We start from the raw sequence: 21,054 nt of genomic DNA, 5'->3' as shown, positions 1-21,054 counted from the left end.
TGATACATATAAGACGAGGTTTACTTACCCTCTTAGGTGAACAGAACATGTAACAGCTGAAATCACTTTAATATGCTCAAATGCCTTTTAAAATTGTGTTTACAGCTAGCACACCTATAAAAAAGGTTGTTAAACTTGTGAAATACACATTAGGAAGACACTGTTTCATTAAAAGAATAGGATTATCTTCCTTGTATCAACTTTGAAAAACTCTCTATTTTGCATTCTATTTTCAGACCCTATCTGATACAATTTTTCCCCTTAATACTCTAGTAATTTGGCCTGGTTTCACTTTTTTGTGTGAGTGTGGTTTTCTCACTTGACTCAAGGTACTGATACACTTCTAGGTTCAAAGGAGGCATTCTATTATTCTGTGTTTTATGTGTACCAATAGAGCTTTCTGTTGTAAAATTACTTCTTTTAAGAATATCCAGTTTTCTTGGGTCCCTTTTTGTCAAAGTTACTTCCGGAGGGGCACTCCTTAGTGTCTTGAACTTGGTAAAATGCCTGAAGTCCATTTTATTTGATTACATCAGTTCTCTCCCAGAGAACTCTGAATACTATCATTCTGTGGTTCAGTCCATGAATTTTCATCCACAAGCTTCAGGAAATACTACCAGCCAAGACCGTGTAAAAGTAATCTGGCTTACTTGAGTCTTCTACTTTTTAAAGAAGTTCTTAGAAACTGATTTCCTAGTATATTGCAGAAATTTATTTGACAGACTGTGGCCTGCTGGATTTTTTTTTTTCAGCAGATGGTTAAAGACTCTCAAAACCACAAATTTTTAAGTAAACCGGGCAAAGACATGATTCCATTTGATTCCACCCTTACAAACTTTACCATTTTTGTGTCACTCTTTAAGATACCTAGTTTGAGGGGTTCTTAGTGGATTAACAATCATAGGGATTAGCCTGAAATATCTGCAAAATTCATTTATGACTTTTCAATTCTTACCCTGGAGAATTAAAATAAAATTATAAAGTAGCACACCTCTCAGAGAAAGCATAAGATCAAAAGAAATTTGATCTCCACCAGAGGATGCTAACGTGTAGAAAGCAAATTTTTTCCTCTGTCCAAGAAGCAACTGAACTGCTACTGAAAGAAGAATGCCATAGAGTTGCAAAGAATTTACCAAATGTGGTCAGATATAAATGTTAAGTTTCCTCTTTCACTCCCTGTCCATTTCAACTGTAGCTATTGACCAATAGCCATTATTAGAAAAAGAAAAAACCCAACCAAACAAAAAAAAATGCTATAGTACAAGGTTCATGTTCAACTGTTCAGATTTGGGGTTCTGATAGGAGACATTTTTATGAACACACACACGAGATAAAAATCAACAAAGCGGCCTTGGAAAAAAAATACACAGGGACAGGAATGAGATTAAGCCACCCAAACATTATAGAAAGTGTTTAACAAAGGAGAGAGCAGAATGGTCATTCCTTACTTTCTAAAGAGCTTATGGCATCTCTTTCCTCCAGACTAATTCTTTTTCATAAGCTGTTTTTCACATTATAAAAGTAACACACATTCATCGTTAAAAATCCCAACAGAAATACAAAGTTAGTCTATCTCTTCACCAAACTGTCAGTTCCACTCTTTAGAGGTAACCATGGCTAGGAATCTGTCTTGAACTTTAAATTGTTTGGCAGCAAACAGAAATGACTCCAATAAAATGAAGTGACATTTACCAATAAGTTGGAGTGACTGATCTAACTAGTAGATATGTGATACAGCACATTAACCACTTACAGAAACTGTTTTCTAAAATTTGAAGCAAGTATGAAATCACCCTGACTTCCCAGCCTGAATTATTCCACTTCCTGCCTTTCAGTTATACAATTCTCTCCTGGACTTTTTTCAGAAGGAATAGTGGAAATAATCTAGTCTAATTCCTTCATTTTACAGATAAGAAAACTGACACCTTAAAAGGTTAAGTGACTTGTCTGGGGTCTTGTATCTAATCAGTAGCAGACTGTGGCTAAAGAACCCTGGTCTCTACCTCCCAGTTCCAAAGAGACACGACTTGCCAGACTTACTTGACTGTGGATGGTGTGATCTACCACTTTTTCAAATCTAATTTTTATGAAAGTACCTAGAAAGACTTGAAACAAACTGCTAACATACAGCTTCACTAATGAAATGGAATTTACAATGTCTAAACACATGTCAGCTTTTAAGAAAAATGGAGCACCAGGGCTCCAAACATCATGCATGTTCTTCTACAAGACATACAACAGGAAGGACCCCCAACTTTCCAATGTCGTGGCTGTATTAAAAGGCTAGATAGTCTCCCTAGAATCTCATTATTCAGTGTCTAGTAGTATGGAGCTTCTGATTAAACAGCAGGGCTTCCTGGCAACTGGAGGCCAATTTAAATATAAACATCTTGGTCTGGTTCAGGCTATTCAACCACTAAAGGTCAGAATCCAGCTCTCTCCCCCTTCCTACTGCAAATTCTCATCCTTATAACAGCATTTAAAGCATCTTCTGTCACATCCTCCTTCTCCTCAAATCACACCCTTAACTGGCATGTTTTCAGTGCATTTTCTCTCCTCCCCTGGGCCTCTGGCTCCTCTGGCTGTCTATCTCTTCTCCCTTTGGTTAACTGATGGTCTAAGAGTTGGCATCAGGAATGCGGACACAAACTCAGGTGGTAGAAAGAGGTCTGGTTGAAGGGCAGGGCTCCTTTGGGGAAACAAGGGGAAACACGTTTATACAGATACAAGGAGCAGGCCCTAAAGAGCTCAGAATGGCAGACTGAGCAACTTGGACTTGATTCCACAGGCACTGGGGAGTCTCTGAAGGAGCAGGGGAGTGACAGGATGAAACCAGCTTTTTTGGAAAGTTAGCACTTGGTGTGGGTAGAGTAGGAATTTGGGAGGCACAGGGCTTCCCTGATGGCTCAGAGGTTAAAGCATCTACCTGCAATGCGGGGGACTCGGGTCCGATCCCTGGGTTGGGAAGATCCCCTGGAGAAGGAAATGGCAACCCACTCCAGTATTCTTGCCTGGAGAATCCCATGGAGAGAGGAGCCTGGTGGGCTACAGTCCACAGGGTCACAAAGAGTTGGACAAGACTGAGCGACTTCACTTTCACTTTCTTTGGGAGACTCCACTACTGGGAAACATTGAAGGCAGGAGGAGAAGGGGACAACAGAGGATGAGATGGTTGGATGGCATCACCGACTCGATGGACATGAGTTTGAGCAAGTTCTGGGAGTTGGTGATGGACAGGGAAGCCTGGTGTGCTGCAGTCCATGGGGTCACAAAGAGTTGGACATGACTGAGCGTCTGAACTGAACTCACTGGGAGGTTCCAGAAGAAGGTTGTTACAGGCCAAAGCATAGAAGTCAGGACCTGGACTGGAGTGATGGCACCAGAAATTGAGTTGAAGAAACATATATAAGGGGGCTTTCCAGGTGGTGCTAGTGGTAAAGAACCTACCTGCCAATGCAGGAGACATAGAGATGCAGGTTCAATCTCTGGGTCAGGAAGATCCCTTGCAGAAGGAAATGGCAACTCACTCCAGTATTCTTGCCTGGAGAATCCCATGGATAGAAGAGCCTGGTGGGCTATAGTCCATGGGGTTGCAAAGAGTTGGACGCTACTGAAGCAACTTAGCACTCATGGTACTGGATTTGGATGTTATTGAAAAGAAGACTCAAAACATGGAGGTCAGGACCTGGACTGAAGTGATGGCACCAGAAATTGAGTTGAAGGAACATATATAAGGGATATTTCAAAGGCATGGGCCTTAGAAGATGGAAGGACAGGATCAAAGGTGAATAATGCTCAGCCTGCAACCCTGGGTGACTAAAAGATGGGGAATATAGAAGACAGGATAGTTTCAGAGCCATAAGGAGATCTGTTTGACATGCTATGAGCTGATGGAAAGACAGACAGGCAGAGACTTTCCTAGTGGTCCAGTGGTGAAGACTCCACACTGCCAATGCAGGGGGTACACGTTCAGTCCCTGGTCAGGGAACTAAGATCCCACATGGCTGCAGCATGGCCAAAAGATAAAAAAATAAAATTAAAATTAAAAGATAGTCAAGTGGAGATGTCCCATCATAAGCTAGAGATGCCCGGGTGAGAAGCTGAAGATGGAGAGTAAAAGGAATATTTGAAACCATGAATGATGTAGAATACATTCACCAAGGGAAAGAATTTTGCAGATAGGGACACACTTATCAGAAAGAGGGGCGGAAAAACAGAGTGGAGGAGGTGATAAGTTTGTGGAAGGAAGGGGCATTAACAGTTTCAAATATAGGCAAGGACAAAAAGAGTAAACATTAGTAGATTAGTCCAAGTAGCTACATAGTGGGCTTCCCATGTGGCTCAGTGGTAAAGAATCCCCCTACCAATGCAGGGGACACAGAAGACACAGGTTTGACCTCTGGGTCAGCAAGATCCCCTGAAGAAGGAAATGGCAACCTACTCCAGTATTCTTGCCTGGGAAATCCCATGGACAGAGGAGCCTAGTGGCTCGCAGTCCACTGGGCCACAGAGTCAGACACACTGGGGAACTGAGCACACACACACAATAAATCCAAAGACCTTAATAAACTATATTTTATTTCCCTCAGTAGTACTACTCCCTACTTGCACAAATAAATGTTTTGAGTCTTCTGTTCAATAACATCCAAGTCCAGAGTACTCTTAGTACTAAGTTTACTGAACTGTGTGTCTTACGGAGCAGGATGTAACTAACAAAAGGGCAAGTGCAATTTATCAGATACAGACTTAAGATACAGAACTCTACTTTTTCTATGAACATCTGGCACATCAGCACAAACGTCTTGGTATAATTTTCTCTTGTTAAGACCCCAGTGGCTTAGTTGGTAGCACCTCCAATCCTCTGAAATTCACCTCTTACCAACCTAACTAAGCAAGGTGGAGGGGGGATAAAGCTATCTGGCTATGGCAGAGGAGTGGATTGAAGAGAATGGGAGATCTGGCTGAAAGGAGGAGTGAACCAGGACATGAGGCACTGACTTATAGATAAAACTCTGTGAAGGCAGTAGGGTGCATTCAGGCTTTTTACAAAACCACTTCTGCCTCTCCCACAGGTTGTGGATTAAAGGCAACTAAATGGCTACTGTGAAGTACATCGGCTATCTTTTGTTCTCCTACAAGAAAAACATTTATCAGGAGACTGACAGAGTGAAGATGACATATCAGTTTCTGGAGACCACTAAATAGCCAAAGACCACCCTGTTGTTTTTTCAAGCCTATCATTCTTCCTACAGGGCCTACTCAGTCGAGGCCCCAGTCCTCAACCTCTACTCCCAACTATCTCAAGCTCCATCAACTGAGAGTCCCAACAACTCCATATCTTTCCCTCAGTGGGGGCATAATCAAAGACCAAAGTGTTTCACAGAAAAATGTACCATGATATTCACCTACATAGAGTCAGAGAAATAGTCAAAATGGTAACACTAGCAGTAATAATTTTCATTCATCGAGTACTTGCTCTAATATCGGGCTGGCCAAAAAGTTTCTTTGAGTTTCCATAAGATGTTACAGAAAAACCTGAACTATTTTTTTGGCCAAACCAATATCACACATTGTTATCAAAAACAACTAAAAACAACAGCATGATAATTCTGTCTAAAATACATGATTCTAGGACATATACCACAAGTAGAAAATATCACTGAGAAGTTATTAAAAGGAATATTCTACCATAATTGATAAAAAGTGAAGTGGCTCACGACTTAAGACTCTGGAATACAGAGAGACCTAAGTTACTATTCAACCATGTTACTTAACCTCTCTGGGCCCCACTTTCCTTATCTGCTAAGTGGGGATAATAGTAGTATCTGTGATTTAGGTTAGTTGGGAAGACAAATGAAATAAGCACTGTACATTCATTGGCACATTGCCCTGTACATCAGCATTACTCAATAAATGTCAACAGCTATTATTAGAAAGCTATTATATTACTGTTCATTATTACAAGGAAGTAGATGTAAGTCAAGTCACATCTGTGAAAGTCAGATAACATCTTTGACTATAAGATAGGTTTCAGGAGGATTTACAACTAGAGTTATAAAATGGCTCCACATCATATACATGTTGTGTGTTAGTCACTCAGTCGTGTCTGACTCTTTGCAACTCCATGGACTGTAGCCCACCAGGGTCCTGTGTTCATGGAATTCTTCAGGCAAGAATACTGGAATGGTTTGCCATGCCCTTCTCCAATATACATGTTATTCATCAGCATATCTGTACTCTCACTCAGGCTCAGAATTAGATATTGGTATTTATTCCTTAAATGGGACCCATTACAGTAACAAAAAATAACATTGTCACTCCTGTAACTCCCTTAGGAATACTGAGCTTAGAGAAAGTAGTAATTATGGAAACCCTCCATTGACTTCACTTGGACAACCCCCCTCCTTTTAATGCTACTGATGACTTCCCACGATACAAGACAAGAGCTTTGCTAGGGAACCTCAAGAAAGCCTTCAACAAGAGCATTGATACAAACCCTTCTTTGTTTCTTAGGTTTTACACTATGCCAAGCTAAAGAATTTATCCTTTATCCTCTTTTTCTTGATGAATACTGTTCTTGGGAATTCTTGGGCCAAGTAGCTATGTAAATCTAATAAGGGATATGGTACACATTTCTAATAACACTAGAAGCATGGAACATTTCGTGCCACTGGTGAGCACATATTACTATATAGTAATATTACTATAAGCACATATTACAAATCTAAATTACTATAGTCATATTAGGAGTTCACATATATATTCTTTTGTACTTAGCCCAGGACAAAAACTTCTAACCCAACCAGTTGGATCACCAACTACATCCAAAAGTTGAAGTAACCAAACTGGCTTTCAATACAAACAAGAATGGGATGCTTTCATACTTTTGCCCCAGGGCCAAGGGTTATCAACCCATCAACTCTGAACTGTATGATAACCTTTCATGCACAAATGACTCCATTATGGAAGTGATCATTTAAAACAGAACTTTGAGAGAGAGGATCCTCGTTCAGAAACAATTTCTAGGACATGAATGTCATAAATATCTGAAGAAAAAATAAAGATCAACAGTGCTATCTAATAAAAATATACGGTAAGCCACATATGTAGCCACATTTAAAAAATACAAGCAAGTGAGATAAACATTTAATTTAACAAAGTACATCAAAAATGTTGTTTAAATTTGTAGTCAATATAAAAATTCTTAATGATATATTTTATGCACTTTTGGTACTAAATCTTCAAAATCTCATGTTTAGTTTACACTTACAGAACATCTTGATTCCACCTATTCAAGTGCTGAATAACCACATGTGGCTAGTGGATGCTGTCCTGAATGGTGCAAATACAACCAATCTAACGCGAATGACTGGTATATCTGAAGAGTCATACCTGCCCTCACTGCCACCTCAGCTCTTCACCCTCATTGCTGGAGTTCTAACAGTGTCCTCACCCCTCTCTGGGACCACTAGTTCACCTGGAGCTATGAGGAAGAAGGGGAAAAGGATGTGTTTTTAACAAAGCACCTTGGAATCACAACTCCATTTCCCAGTAGAAACAATAGGAAACACAATAGTTCAATGGATAAGTGGCATTAAGGGTTAAATAGGCTTTCCTGGGGAGGAAGGTCTGGGAACCTAATCACCATTTAGAACACTGTACCCAGGAGATAGTGTGTTCCAAGCTTCCAATAGGCACACAAAGGGACTGCCTGGATCTCTCATCTATACTCTTGGTAAAAGGGTGCTGAAAGACATGTTTACAAAGACTTTCTCATTTAAGTATTTAAATTAAACCAATTGGTTCCCTTCTTTATCCCCACCTTCTCTTCCCCACATACAGAGCGTCCTTCAATCCTGCCCTTCTCTAGAAGGCACATTTGTTCCTGAAATGTGGAAGAGCTGTCATTTTGGAACACTCTGTGAGAGTGGGAACCCTGTATTCGGAGCAGTTGTCTTCCTGAAGCAAAGGCAAAATGTAAAGGACATATGTGCCCTTTCCATATGGTGCCCTTCCCTGTCCCTCCTACTCCCATCCCAACCTCAAAGTCAAAAGCTCTCAAGTGACTAGCATTCATGCAAAATGGGGCAACTTCAACTACATATTTTAAATCTCTCCCACATTTCATCCTCCTCTCTCCCCAGCCCATCTCAACATAGGCTTCTGCCTCATCATCAAGCAAGCACACAATCCTTACCCTGCTGCTGCTGCTGTGTCTCTTCAGTCATGTCCGACTCTGTGCGACCCCAGAGACGGCAGCCCACCAGGCTCCCCCGTCCCTGGGATTCTCCAGGCAAGAACACTGGAGTGGGTTGCCATTTCCTTCTCCAAATCCTTACCCTATTTGTCTTCAAATCCACCTTATAGCTCTTCCTTTCAGGAGAAATGTACAAACTCTAGCTTGTAGGTTTCAAAGCCCTTTTGCATCCAGTCTCAGCTAGTTGCAATCTTGACTGGATAAACTGAATTAACACTGTGTCTTGTCAATCTTCCCTCCCTCACCTCCAATCTGTTGGTTAAGAATCCACTGTTGTTGACATCCCCCATATCTTACTCCACATTTTCCAGTCACCTTCTTCCAGTGACTATTCTCAAGACCCTGAGGATTAAGACTATATCTTTTACTATTCCAATCTCCCCTTGGGCCAAGTTTTTCTTGGAGTCACCTTACGCTCCAAGCATAGTATAGTATAGTCCACAGAGAGTACTCATTGAACATATGGCTTATAAAAGCCTATATTGCTGTAGTAGCAGTCCAATGTGGAGAAGGCAATGGCAAGCCACTCCAATACTCTTGCCTAGAAAATCCCATGGATGGAGGAGCCTGGTGGGCTGCAGTCCGTGGGGTCGCTAAGGGTCGGACACGACTGAGCGACTTCACTTTCACTTTTCACTTTCACACATTGGAGAAGGAAATGGCAACCCACTCCAGTGTTCTTGCCTGGAGAATCCCAGGGACGGGGGAGCCTGGTGGGCTTCCGTCTATGGGGTCACACAGAGTCGGACATGACTGAAGTGACTTAGCAGCAGCAGCAGCAGCAGTCCAATGTCAGACTTCTCTTCCAGAAACACTATTTTGGCCATATCACCACAATAGTGGTAAAAGTTAGACCAATGGCTACCTTCAGGAAAGGAAGTGATTGCAAGAAGCAAGCGGCATCTTCTGGACAGACGCTTAAGGGATCAGAGTGGAAGTTGTTACACTGTTTGCATTAGGGGTGGGCAGAGGGGCAGGATGACTTTTGAGAGTGTAGAGTGAAGAACTGAGGCATGTCAGACTAACCAAGCAGAGGGAACCACATGGGCAATGACACAGAAGCAAGAGGCATATTGAGTCTGAAGAAGATGGTCAAGTTCTTATTGTGGTTGGGGCCTGAGGTCCAGGAAAAAAGCGTGAGGAGACACTGTGGGCAAAGCCAAACTAAGGAGCTGGGATTTTATTCTGAAATGTAATGGGGAGTCAGTGAAGAAATTTTAGTGTGGGAATGAGTTTTCATTTTATTTTAAGAATGAGCAATCTAGTGGCAATGTAGATGAAGAATCAGAGGTGAGCAAGACCAGAAGTAGGGAGACCAAGTGAGTGGCTGCTGCCACAATGGTCCAGGTGAGGATTGTTCAAAGTTGAAACAAGAGAGGAGCAAATAAGAATGAATGGATAGGGACTTCCCTGGTGGTCCAGTGGTTAAGAATCCATCTACTAATGCAGGGACACAAGTTTGATCCCTGGTCCAGAAAGATCCCACATGCCACAGAGCAACTAAGCCCACGCCACAACTACTGAGCCTGTTTGCCTAGAGCCCGGGAGCTGCAACAAGAGAAGCCACTGCAATGAGAAACTGATGCACCATGACTAGAAGAGTAGCCCCTGCTCACCACAACCAGAGGAAGCCTGCACACAGCAACGAAGACCCAGCACAGTCAAACATAAATAAATAAAATTAAAATTAATAAAATAGAAACTTGAAAAAAAGAATGAATGGACACAAGAGAGGTTTAGAATATAGAACAGACAGGACTCCATAATTTTCTCAACATTCCGCAGTCATCTTCCAGCTTGTACCTAATCTGAAAATAGCAGTGCTAATTCCCTTGACCACAGATCTAGTCTTCTACCAAAACTTCCCCACTTTTCTCTCTCTTTTTTAAAACAAGGAATATTTTACTCACTACAAAACAAAATAACAAGCAAAAGTGCACATAAGTACAGTGGTATACACATGACTGATGCAGGGTTCTCTGTATAAGATTTCACTAACGTTCTAATGGCAGAAAGCGAAGAAGAACTAAAGAACCTCTTGATAAAAGTGAAAGAGGAGAGTGAAAAAGTTGGCTTAAAGCTCAACATTCAGAAAACTAAGATCATGGCATCTGGTCCCACCACTTCGTGGCAAATAGATGGGGAAACAGTGGAAACAGTGGCAGACTTTATTTTGGGGGGCTCCAAAATCACTGCAGATAGTGACTGCAGCCATGAAATTAAAAGATGCTTGCTCCTTGGAAGAAAAGTTATGACCAATCTAGGCAGCATGTTAAAAAGCAGAGACATTACTCTGATGACAAAGGTCCGTCTAGTTAAGGCTATGGTTTTTCCAGTAGTCATGTATGGATGTGAGAGTTGGACTATAAAGAAAGCTGAGCGCTGAAGAATTGATGCTTTTGAACTGTGGTGTTCGAGAAGACTCTTGAGAATCCCTTGGACTGCAAGGAGATCGAACAGTCCACCCTAAAAGAAATCAGTCCTGAATATTCATTGCAAGGACTGATGCTGAAGCTGAAGCTCCGATACTTTGGCCACATGATGAAAAGAACTGACTCATTGGAAAAGACCCTGATGCTGGGAAAGATTGAAGGTGGGAGGAGAAGGAGACGACAGAGGATGAGATGGTTGGATGGCATCACCGACTCAATGGACATGAGTTTGAGTGAACTCTGGGAGTTGGTGATGGACAGGGAGGCCTGGTGTACTGCAGTCCATGGGGTCGCAAAGAGTCAGACACGACTGAGTGACTGAACTGACTGACTGAAAGTTCTAATTCCTCCATCTTTTACTCTTATATAAAGAAAAAACACTATCAGTCAGAGTACTTCATTCCTAAAATTCCTTCCAGTAAAATGTATTTAATTTATAGGTTGGAATCTATAATCTAGAAATATTCACTTTTTAGGTATGTATATGTAATTGATATACAACACTGTATTCATTTAAGGTTTTCAACATAATTTGATATTTGTATACAGTGCAAAATGATCACCATGATAAATCTAGTTAATACTCATTGCCACACAAAGTTACAACATTTTTTCTTTTTTCTTATGAACTTTTAAGATTTACTCTAACTTTCAAATATACAATATTATTAGCTATCATCACCATACTGTACATTACACCTCATGATTTTTTCATGCCTGGAGGTTTGTATATTTTGACATCCTTCACCAGCTTTGCCCACCCTCCAACCTTCCACCTCTCACAACCACCAATCTGTTCTCTGTATCTATGAGCTTGTTCTATTTTTGTTTTGTTTTCAATTCTACATTTAAGTGAGATCATATGCTATTTCTCTTTCTCTCTGCCTGACTTATTTCACTTGGCATAATGTCCTCAAGGTTCATTCACCTTGTCACAAATAGCAAGATTTCCTTCTTTTTTATGGCGGAATAATATACCATTGTATGTATATACTACATTTTCTTTATTCACACATCAATGAACACTTAGGTTATTTCCATTTCTTGGTTGTTGTAAATACACTTCAATGAACATGGGAGTGCATATATCTTTTCAAGTTAATGTGTTCATTTTCTTCAGATAAATACCCAGAAGTAGAGTTGCCGGATCATATGTTACTTTTAGCTTTAATCTTTTGAGGAACCTCCATACAGCTTTCCACAGTGGCTGTACAAATTTACATTCCCACCAACAGCGGAGGAGGGTTCCCTTTTCTCCAAATCCTTTCCAACACTTGTTATTTGTTGTCTTTTTGATAAAAGCTACTCTAACAGGCCTGAGGTGATACCCTATTGTGGTTTTATTTGCATTTCCCTGATGATTAGTGATGGTGAGCATCTTTTCATGAGCCTGCTGTCCATCTGTATATCTTCTTTGAAAAACTGTCTATTCAGATCTTCTGCCCATTTTTAAAATCAGATTGTTTATAGTTTTTTTTTCTGCTATTGAGTTCTGTGAGTTCTTATAATACTTTGGATAGTAACATCTTATCAGATACATAATTTGCAAAGATTTTCTCCCATTCAGCAGGTTGTCTTTTCATTTTGTTCATGATGTTTTCCCTCTTTTTCAATTTCAAAATAATGCTTCAAATGGCCAGTGAGGAAGGTGAAAAGGAAACATGGTCAGGGAAGAAACAACTAAACATAAAAGTAGATGCACCACCTTTGTAGCATTTTGAGTTTTCAATGCAATTGCCTCTGGTACGTTACTGCTGTTTCACCCAAAAGCACTTCCTTAGCTTCCAACCACAATGAAAGGCTCCCCTAAAAGTCACTCCTTTTCCAAATAAGGCCCACAAAATATACTCATGGGCATATGAAAAAGTTAAGCCTTAAAAATACCAGTAAATGTTTGCAACAAAGATCACTTTAAAAAGCATAGGTTCACTTCCTAAATCTGTAAGCCAAAATGCTGCCTTTTGCTGATACATGTTGACAGAGGCACACAGATACCAGTAAGCAAGGCTGGCTATAGGATGTGAAAAAGCAACACTCAAGGGAAATTTTTACTTTTACAAATGCCCTCTGTTTCAAATTACAGACTTGGGATATTTCTTTGAAACATCTCTCCCTATTTATATTAAAAAAAAAAACACTTCTGTCTGCTATGCATACATGTGTTTCAGCTATTTCTAGAAAAATGACTCAGTTTTATGTTTAAAAAAATAGTACTGCCTTCAATAAAAAGAAATCACTTTAAGAAAGTAGCTTCAAACATCAAACTATGTTGAATACTTATGATCTACTCCAGTCTCATGGCTCACTTTCTTGATGCCCTCAATTTGCTCAGACTTAGTAGTAGTGACAAGCTTACCTCTGCTATTCACTGAATAAAAGGAAATTATGACTCATAGCAAAACAAAACATACAAGACAGCAGAACCTCAGCCAAAACTATTAAGAACTATTATACCAAAAAAAGAGAAAAGAAACCCACCCCACTTGTTAAAACCATGTATTAGTCTTATAAGGATACAATGGAAATTTTAAAATATTAAACAGCTTCAACCTAGCTGTGTACACTAGAGATACCATTGTATAAATGTAGTGTTAACACTTGTGACACTATGTATAAAATGTGTCTACAAAGCAACAGTTGAAACAGATACAGCACAAAATACTTGCATTTCATATGCCTTTTACATGGTTCCCCAAATCAAACTTACTTCCACCCATGCCAAGCTGACTGCAAATAACAGGTATGACTAATTTTAAAAGAGCTATGCAGTAAGAAGCTACGAAGTCTTGGGTGAAATACTATATTCACATGCTTAACAGTACACTTGAGTGAAGAATTCCAGTCACAGTAACTTTTCACAACAAGATTTATTGTCAGAGCTTGTAAGTGGATATACTGGGAACAGTTCCACGCCTGTTAGGGAATAAACCTTCCAACCAAGTGCACAGCTCATGCCTGTTACACCACCAATACAATTGAATCTTCTACTAGGAACAAAATCAGTTTTGCAGTGTTTACAGCTGGACATAACCAAGGCCTGAGAAATAAGTAAGCAGTTTCTTTGACAAGAGACAAAGCCCTCCAAATGTAGAGAAACCCAAAAATACACTTCACGTTACAAATAAAACCTCATCTAACATCATTTTGCTAAAAGGACCTCAGACTCCTAGGGAAGAGTGAAGTTTCAAGTAGGAACTAAGATGTCTGCTGATAGTCAAATAAAGACCTATTTGACAATTGGTGTGACAGAAAACAGACATTTATGCTCCCAGCTATCAGCAAGTGAAAGATTAGATTAAATTTTAAGAAAACTTCACCAGATGTTCTAAAATTTCAGACCTTCCAAAATGGCTAGGTCCTAGAAGCAGAAGAACAAATAGTTACCACATGCTGAGGGGAGGGATGGGGTGGGCAGAAAAAGAGTGACTGAAAGGGACTCAGAGAAAGAAAGTGCTACCAAAATATGGCATATTATTAGCAATTCAGTTACAGACAGCAAAATGACAAGAACATCACTAAAATCAGTAACTGTTCCCTAGCACATGTAGTTATCATATAAGATTAAAAAGAAAAAACCTGAATGACTTTGGAAAAGTGTAAGGAAGAGGATAGCTCATGATTAGCAATTGAAAGTATTAATCAAATTGTCTTCACATACCTATCCACATAAAAAAAAGATCTAAGCCAGCTTAGAAGAATGTTTTTTACTTCAGGATAAAATTTAGTGTACAAGATTGCAAGATAAAAAGAGCTGACAGATGAAATTTCCACTAAAAACAAAATTCAACTTTTTCCCTCTGTCCACTGAACTACCTGGAGCATCTAAAATACCATGGGTAAGTTACACGGCCACGAAAAATTTTAAATATGAAGACTATGTGGCTACTGGGAATAATTCATAGAACAAAACGGATGGAAAAGGTAGAACTCAAAAGTAATACAGTACACTGTGATTACCATGCTAGGTTAAAAAAAAAAAGCTGTGATGATGGCTGTTAAGAAGGGGGCCAGACTTTTTCCTTTCCAAAGATTCTGTAAATATTGCCATAAAAGCTTTATAGATCAAAAATAGTTTTTCATCTATGAGTCTTGGCGTTCAGCAAAATGTTAACTAAATTATTCCTTTAAAGAAAACAAAGTCTACCGCTTTGTAATTTATCCTGTTTACTATTTCAAAATAAGGAGGATTTCAAATGGCCACAGTACATACAACAGTGGGTTCTTATCTGTATTAGTACTCCAAGGGTGTAGACTTTCATACATAGGATGGACAAACATCTGCTTTTCTATGTGGCAAAAAATGGTCACACCCTTGCAGGAAACTGACATGTTAAAAAACTTATGGCATTCTTAAAGATGTCTACTTGCTCCATTTTTCTAAATAGATAAATCAAAAACGGAAAACAAAGCATTAAAACCAGAACGGTTTTCAGGGGAACCTACTAATCAAACAGTTAACCAAAGCTACGAGTCACAAAAGTAGTCTCTCTTCGGTTTTACTTCTGAAGGAACGCTCTCTTTAGCCAACTATTCAGTTTGGTAGGTTCCATTCTTTTAAACACCTCACTCGGCTAAAACGGATTATAACACATTCAGTGCTTCCTCGGCTCTGTTAAGAGAATTCTGAGGAAAAGAGGGCATCAAGCAAAAGACGTCAAGGATTATGGTAATCTATGTTTAAAATTTCAATATGCAAGCAGGACTCTTAAGCAGGTTGCATTAATAGTCTGAATTCTGTTTTATCGGGCCACTGCAGGCAAAGCAGTTCTTTATCTCCGCACCATTAGGATGAGGGCTGGAAGGTGAAATGCTCCCTACTTCTCTCCTGCAGGTCAGAACCCCGTGGATCAAGTTATCGAATTTGGCTATTGTAACTGCGCACAGCGAGTCCTCCCCTTTCTTCCTTTCTCTTCCCTGGACAAATCCCTACGTGGCTAACAGAAACCTAATTTATGATGTCAATAGGTAGGCCAGGTCCCCGCAAAGCTCTGTCCCCGCGGGTTCCGATTAGGCATCTCCCCGCCCCACCCCGTCGCGGCTCGGGTGGAATCTACAATGAAACACTAACAGTAGCTAAGGTAACAGAGCCGGGGTTAACCGGACCGACACAGGAGAAGCCGTGAACAGAACTGTTTCGGCGGGCCGGGGCGCTGGGAGGCTGGCTCCGCGGACTGATTTTCCATTGGGTGGGGGTGGCTTAGAGACCACAGACGCACAAAAGCGGCAGTCTAATCTTTGAAGGCCGGCGGCCGCCTCTGCCACGCTCTCAGCAGGAAGGGGAGGGGAGCGGGAGGAAGAGAGGGCGGAGGCGCAGCGCGGGGCGGGCGGAGTGGGGAGGAGGGGCCGGGGGCGGAGCCCGGGCTCCAGGAAAACGCGCGCGCGAGCCCGCGGCACCTCGGGGCGGAGTAGCCGGCGCCGTCCGGCCCCTCGGCCTCCGCCGCGCGCGGTGCGACCCGAAGGGGCGGGCCCGCCCGCAGCCTCCTTTCGCGTCTCGGGCCCTCCTTCTCCTCTCCTCCCTCCCCTCCCTCCTTTCCATCTCAGCAGCGCCCTCGGTCTCCCTCTCCGGTTCATACAAAAGCAAAATGTCCGCCATCTTCCGAGGCAGCTGTGAGGTCGCCGCCACCAGCCCGGCTCTCCTGCGGTTGCTCCTCGGGGCCGCCCCTCCCCCGGCCCCCTTCCCGACCCCAGGCGCCGCGGCTCCTCGGAAGCTGCGGAGTCACCACTCCTCCCGCCCGCGCCCCCACCCCACCCCACCCCGCCCTGCCCGCCCCGCCTGGCGACGCAGCACCGCCTCGGGCGGGGGCAGGGGGTCTCGACTGCCCAGGCCGACTGGCTCCTGCTTCCCGCCCTGCCCACCCCCTGGATGGCCCTTTACCTTGATGCAATACGGGGGTTCGTCGGAGGTGACCAGCATGTACCTGTCTCCGCGGCTGGCCGGATCCCGGGCACGCAGCTACAGGACGAGGGATGACGGAGGGGGCCGCGAAGGGAAGGGGGTGGAGGGGGCGATACCAGCGTTACAGAAGCACCTAAATCCACCACCAACCCCATCCCTCGGGAACTCTCCCCATCTCTCCCCTCCCCTCCCTTTACCTTCAAGAATAACTCCACAGCGCCTTTGGCAATATCCAAATAGGAGGTGCCCAGGTCAGTGCGCTGGTTCATAGAGGCGGACGTGTCTATGAGGAACAGCAGGATGGGCATCTTCCCCCACACCCCGGGCTCCGCTCCCCACTCTCTTGGCCCTCTTGCCCTCACTGCCGCGTATTGCCACCTGAACCCTCAACTCTCGCAGAGCCAGGGTGCAGGGAGCAAGAGGAAGACGGGACGGGACGGATGGAACTGCTCCTGGCCTCCTCTTTTTGCAGCCCCACCTCTTCTCCCTCCAAGGAAACTTGAAAATGTGAGCGTGTGTAGCCCTCGGGGCCCTCCCCCTTCCTCTCTTCTGGCACCACTACTGCCGCTGCTGCTGCCGCAGAGACTACTACCCAAGCATCCGTCCACGTTCACTGAAGCGCTCGCCCCAGACTGAGAGCTGTCTCTGTTCACCGACACACAACTTCTGTCCGCTCACCTACCATGGGCACCATGTGACCAGAACCCACGCCATTGGCTGCCAATTATGTGGTATTTGCATATTCATTAGATGACAGGCAAGGGGAGGGACCTGGGCGGACCTTGGGAGTTGAAGTTTGAACCCAGGCAGGGGGCAAGGGGAACTGTTAAGGACCCTCCTTTAGAGGACTTGGAAGCTGTTAGGATACTTAGGGTGGCTTGAATAGATTTTTCGCTTGCTCTTTAAAGATGATAATTCGAAAAGAGTGAATTTGAGCAACAATTGTGCAGAAGTACAGAAACAGATGCTTGGACAGGCTGCATAGAAAACTCTTTGCTTACTGCAATCGATCAATCCTGCCAGTGGCTAAGACCGAAACATTTCAGAAGCAGCAAACTTCTTTCCTGGCAAGACTCGCTTGCATTCCTTGAGATCCCTCCCCACTCTTGGTCAGTATTTGTAAGTAGGTTGCTGGCCTTGCATTCCACGTATCTCTACTTAGAAAGGAAACTAAAACACGGTTACCTAAACTGGCGTTTTGTGTGCACAAGCTTCTGCAGTTTCGTTGAGCACTTCAAAGTATTGGCCTGCCTGTGATGATTCCACCTACTGTTGTGTCTCTGCAGCCTTTCCACACGGAAGGTTTGCCTACCTGGTTTCTGATTCAACTCACATTAATTGAGCACCTATGAAGTGTCAGCCATCCACATTAGTCTCGTTTAGTCTTTGAAATCATTGTGGTAGGTGGCATTATGTTCAATTTTCAGTAAAGGAAAGTGCAGCTCAGGTAAATGAGGACAGCACTGAGGTATGTGCTCCGGTGTGGCTCTAGGGAGAGACTCAATGAGTGGCCAATCGCGCTTGGCTGACTGCTTCATGTAACTCAGATTTTAAATATGAAGGTGTGTATTCCTAGCACTACACTGTGCACAACGTGGAGTCCTGAACTAAAGTGTGTTTATGACTTCATTTGCTATGTTCCCTTGTAATGGACATTAAAAAATACATATTCAATAACATTTTCATAAAAATAAGATTTCAGAAGAGGCCACATAAGCAATATATGAATCAGGAACAAAAGGGATACAAATAAAAGGTGAAATACAAGCAGTGGTCCAGTGGTCTAAAAGTTCAGGAGCTTTCCTAGATGAGGCACTGAGAGGGAAGGGATTGAACTCCTGAGGTTTTGAACATAGTTTCTTCTTTTTTCTTCATGTCTCTACTCTTTTAGTCCACTTGTATTCTCTAGATCAATTGACTTTAACACTTCACCATAGTCCCTCATTCTAGACCTCTTTCTATCTCATGTCTGAGGTTACTGGACATCTCTCAGGAAGGCATTCCTACAAAGCACTGCTCTCTTGGCCTTCATTCCCTTCACAATGAATGTTAGCATACTTTGCCCATGTTTCCATTTCATGTGGCTGACTGTGGTGTGGTCCACTCCCATACAGCAGACACTTTGTTTTGGTGAGGTTTGGTTTAATTTCTGACTTGCCAAAGATTTGTTACCTTTTGCCTTTAAGCAAGCCCTAATCACCACATCTTGACAGAAAGACCTTACTTAACCTGATTACTGATTACTGACCTGATTACTATCCTCTCCCAAACTCTACCTTTCATGGCTCAGAGAAGAGTAAAATCTCACTGTCTGGTTTCTCCACCATCTACTCCTTCCTCAAGGCCATGCCATCTGGTTTCTCTCCCCAGCATGCGTTGGAAACTGCTCTGAGGATCCAGTGGCAAGTTCCTGGCTAAATCTAATTGGCTGTTTTAGATTTTCTTCGTTGACTGTACAACCATTTGTCCCTTGCCTTTCTGAGCTCCCCCTGCACCTGCCACCTTGCCTTTCATCACTTGCCGCTTCTCCCAGCATCTTCCTTACTGCTTGGACTATTTGCTTTCAATTTCTCTGAATCCTAAACTTATTTTCTGAATCAGTCTGTGGCTACCGCTTTTCCTGCCACTGGTCCCACTAAGGACTTTGTTATTTCCACAATCTTTATTCATTTATTGATTATTTCTTTATCCAAATATTCCTTGGGTGGCTCTTCTATATGAGAAGCAACAAGAATACATTGGTGAACAAGGGACACAGCATATTATAGCAGTGAAGAACTTGGATTTGGGGGTTCAAATCCCAACTCTGCCATTTACTAGCTATGTGACCTTGGGCAAATTAGTGAACTCTGCCTCAGCTTCATCATCTGCATAATGACAATAACCATAGTACCTCATAGAATTATTGTGAGGATTAAATGAATTAATATTTACAAAATGTTTACAGAAGTGCTTAGTACAGAGTCAGTTCTATGTAAGTGTTAAATAAAAGAATAGATATAGTCCATGGCCACGTAGATAACATTCTAGTGGGGAAAATAAAAGTGTAGATAAAATGCTATATTAAGTGCTATGAGAGAGGAAATGCATAGTGCTCTGGGAGCACTGGAAAGAATGTATATTCTAGAAGAATTAGAGAGGTGAGGGGGATATACAGAGAAGGTTTCCTGAAGGACACAACCTGCAGGAACTGTAAAAAGTAGCCTGGTGATAGAGAGCTGGTAGAGATGAGAATGGGGCAGGGGAGGAGGGAGAATGTTCTAGGTAGGCAATGGTGAGGTGGTCAGATGGTGAGACAGTGAAAGAAACCCAGTGGAAAAAAGAAAGTTCTATATTGCTGGAATGTAGGGTAGCTGGGGGCGGGGGAGCCGAATGGGGAGGGAGGTAGCTAGAGATGGATGAGCTTGCAGAGGTGGGGGGAGTCAGGTCATGCAAGGCCTACCAGGCCCTGTTGAGGAGTTGGAATTTTAGCCTTGGAGTGATGAGGAACCATAGGATGATTCTGTTGATCATGTTCAGCATGGTGAATGGGAGAGATGAGAGTAAAAATAGAATACAGAAGACAAGTGAGGAGTCTGTTTCTTTCATTTCAGTCGGCCAAACTGTTGTGGTGACAAGAGGCTGGAGAGAATATTGAAAGTAAATGGTCAGTCTGCATGGAAGGGCACAAGCTGACCGAGGAAAGCAGAAAAATAAGTCTCTCAGTAGCGACAAGCTGCCCCCCTCTGGCAGATTTGGGGGGTGGGATACACTAGAGTCATGAGTCTTTAATTTCTTAATCACAGTGTGCAAGGGTAAGCTGTCCTGTAAGGTAAAGCCTATTCTTCTTCTTCCCATTTTGGCAAGGGGGGAAACAGATTCCTCAGCCAATCAGCCGCCCAGTGTAGAAGCTTAAGCTCCCCTCCCCTCAACTCTGCAGGAATAACACCAGAATGAGGGGGATGTGCGGGATGACCGAGGGCCCAGACACACATTCAGGGCAGCCCAGTGTAGAAGAAGCTCGCCAGCAGAGTGCAGAGTGGCCAGAAGAGAGAGGAGCTGGAGGGAGTCTGTTAGCTTCAGGCCGCACCACAGGCCTGGAGACTGCTCTCTCATTCCCCAAAAGATTGGCCTTGGATAAGCCATCCTGTGGGACTGTGAGAGACCTGAATTTGCCATTATCTGCCTCCTGACACCTGTTGATTTTACCTGTGTTCAGGGAACCCTCTTCTGAAGCCTGATTGGAGGAGAGCTGGTGAGGGGTGATGGCTATGGTGGGGTGCCCAGAGAATGGAGGGCAGTGCCCTATGGAGGTAACCTGGGGCACCAGAAATACAGGTGTATGCCAGTCGAGGGCAGTGAATTTTCCAGCACAAGGCCTAGCACAAGACTTTTTAGCTGCTCCCTTCTGCCCTGGCCCAGGCACAGCAAATCATATGGACATTTATAGACCTGGTGACACTGAGAAGCGGCATAGGCTAAAAATAAAA

At 42.9% G+C, this 21,054-nt stretch overlaps 1 protein-coding gene across 6 annotated transcripts in view; it reads right to left on the bottom strand.

Annotated features, from left to right (window-relative positions):
• Nucleotides 1-17,264, bottom strand: part of SAGE1 (sarcoma antigen 1) — a 62,090-nt gene extending 44,826 nt beyond the window's left edge. For 5 of the 6 annotated variants that reach the window (XM_055393831.2, XM_055393829.2, XM_055393826.2 and 2 more), the window contains exons 1-2: nt 16,783-17,264; nt 16,565-16,642 (exon numbers count right to left, since the gene is read on the bottom strand). In XM_055393831.2, the coding sequence (XP_055249806.1) occupies nt 16,565-16,642; nt 16,783-16,893 (189 nt within the window). In that variant the 5' untranslated portion in view covers nt 16,894-17,264. Of the gene's footprint in view, nt 1-28; nt 190-16,564; nt 16,643-16,782 lie in introns of those variants that run through there. The other variant, XM_055393832.2, reaches the window with a different exon arrangement.
• Between the last annotated feature and the right edge of the window lie 3,790 nt (nt 17,265-21,054).

This window comes from Moschus berezovskii, chromosome X (assembly GCF_049115385.1).
Source record: "Moschus berezovskii isolate FMDL1 chromosome X, NW_MosBer_1.0, whole genome shotgun sequence".
Lineage (NCBI taxonomy): Eukaryota > Metazoa > Chordata > Mammalia > Artiodactyla > Moschidae > Moschus > Moschus berezovskii.
Note: the sequence above shows the minus strand (reverse complement) of the source record. Positions and strands in the feature narration are given on the sequence as shown.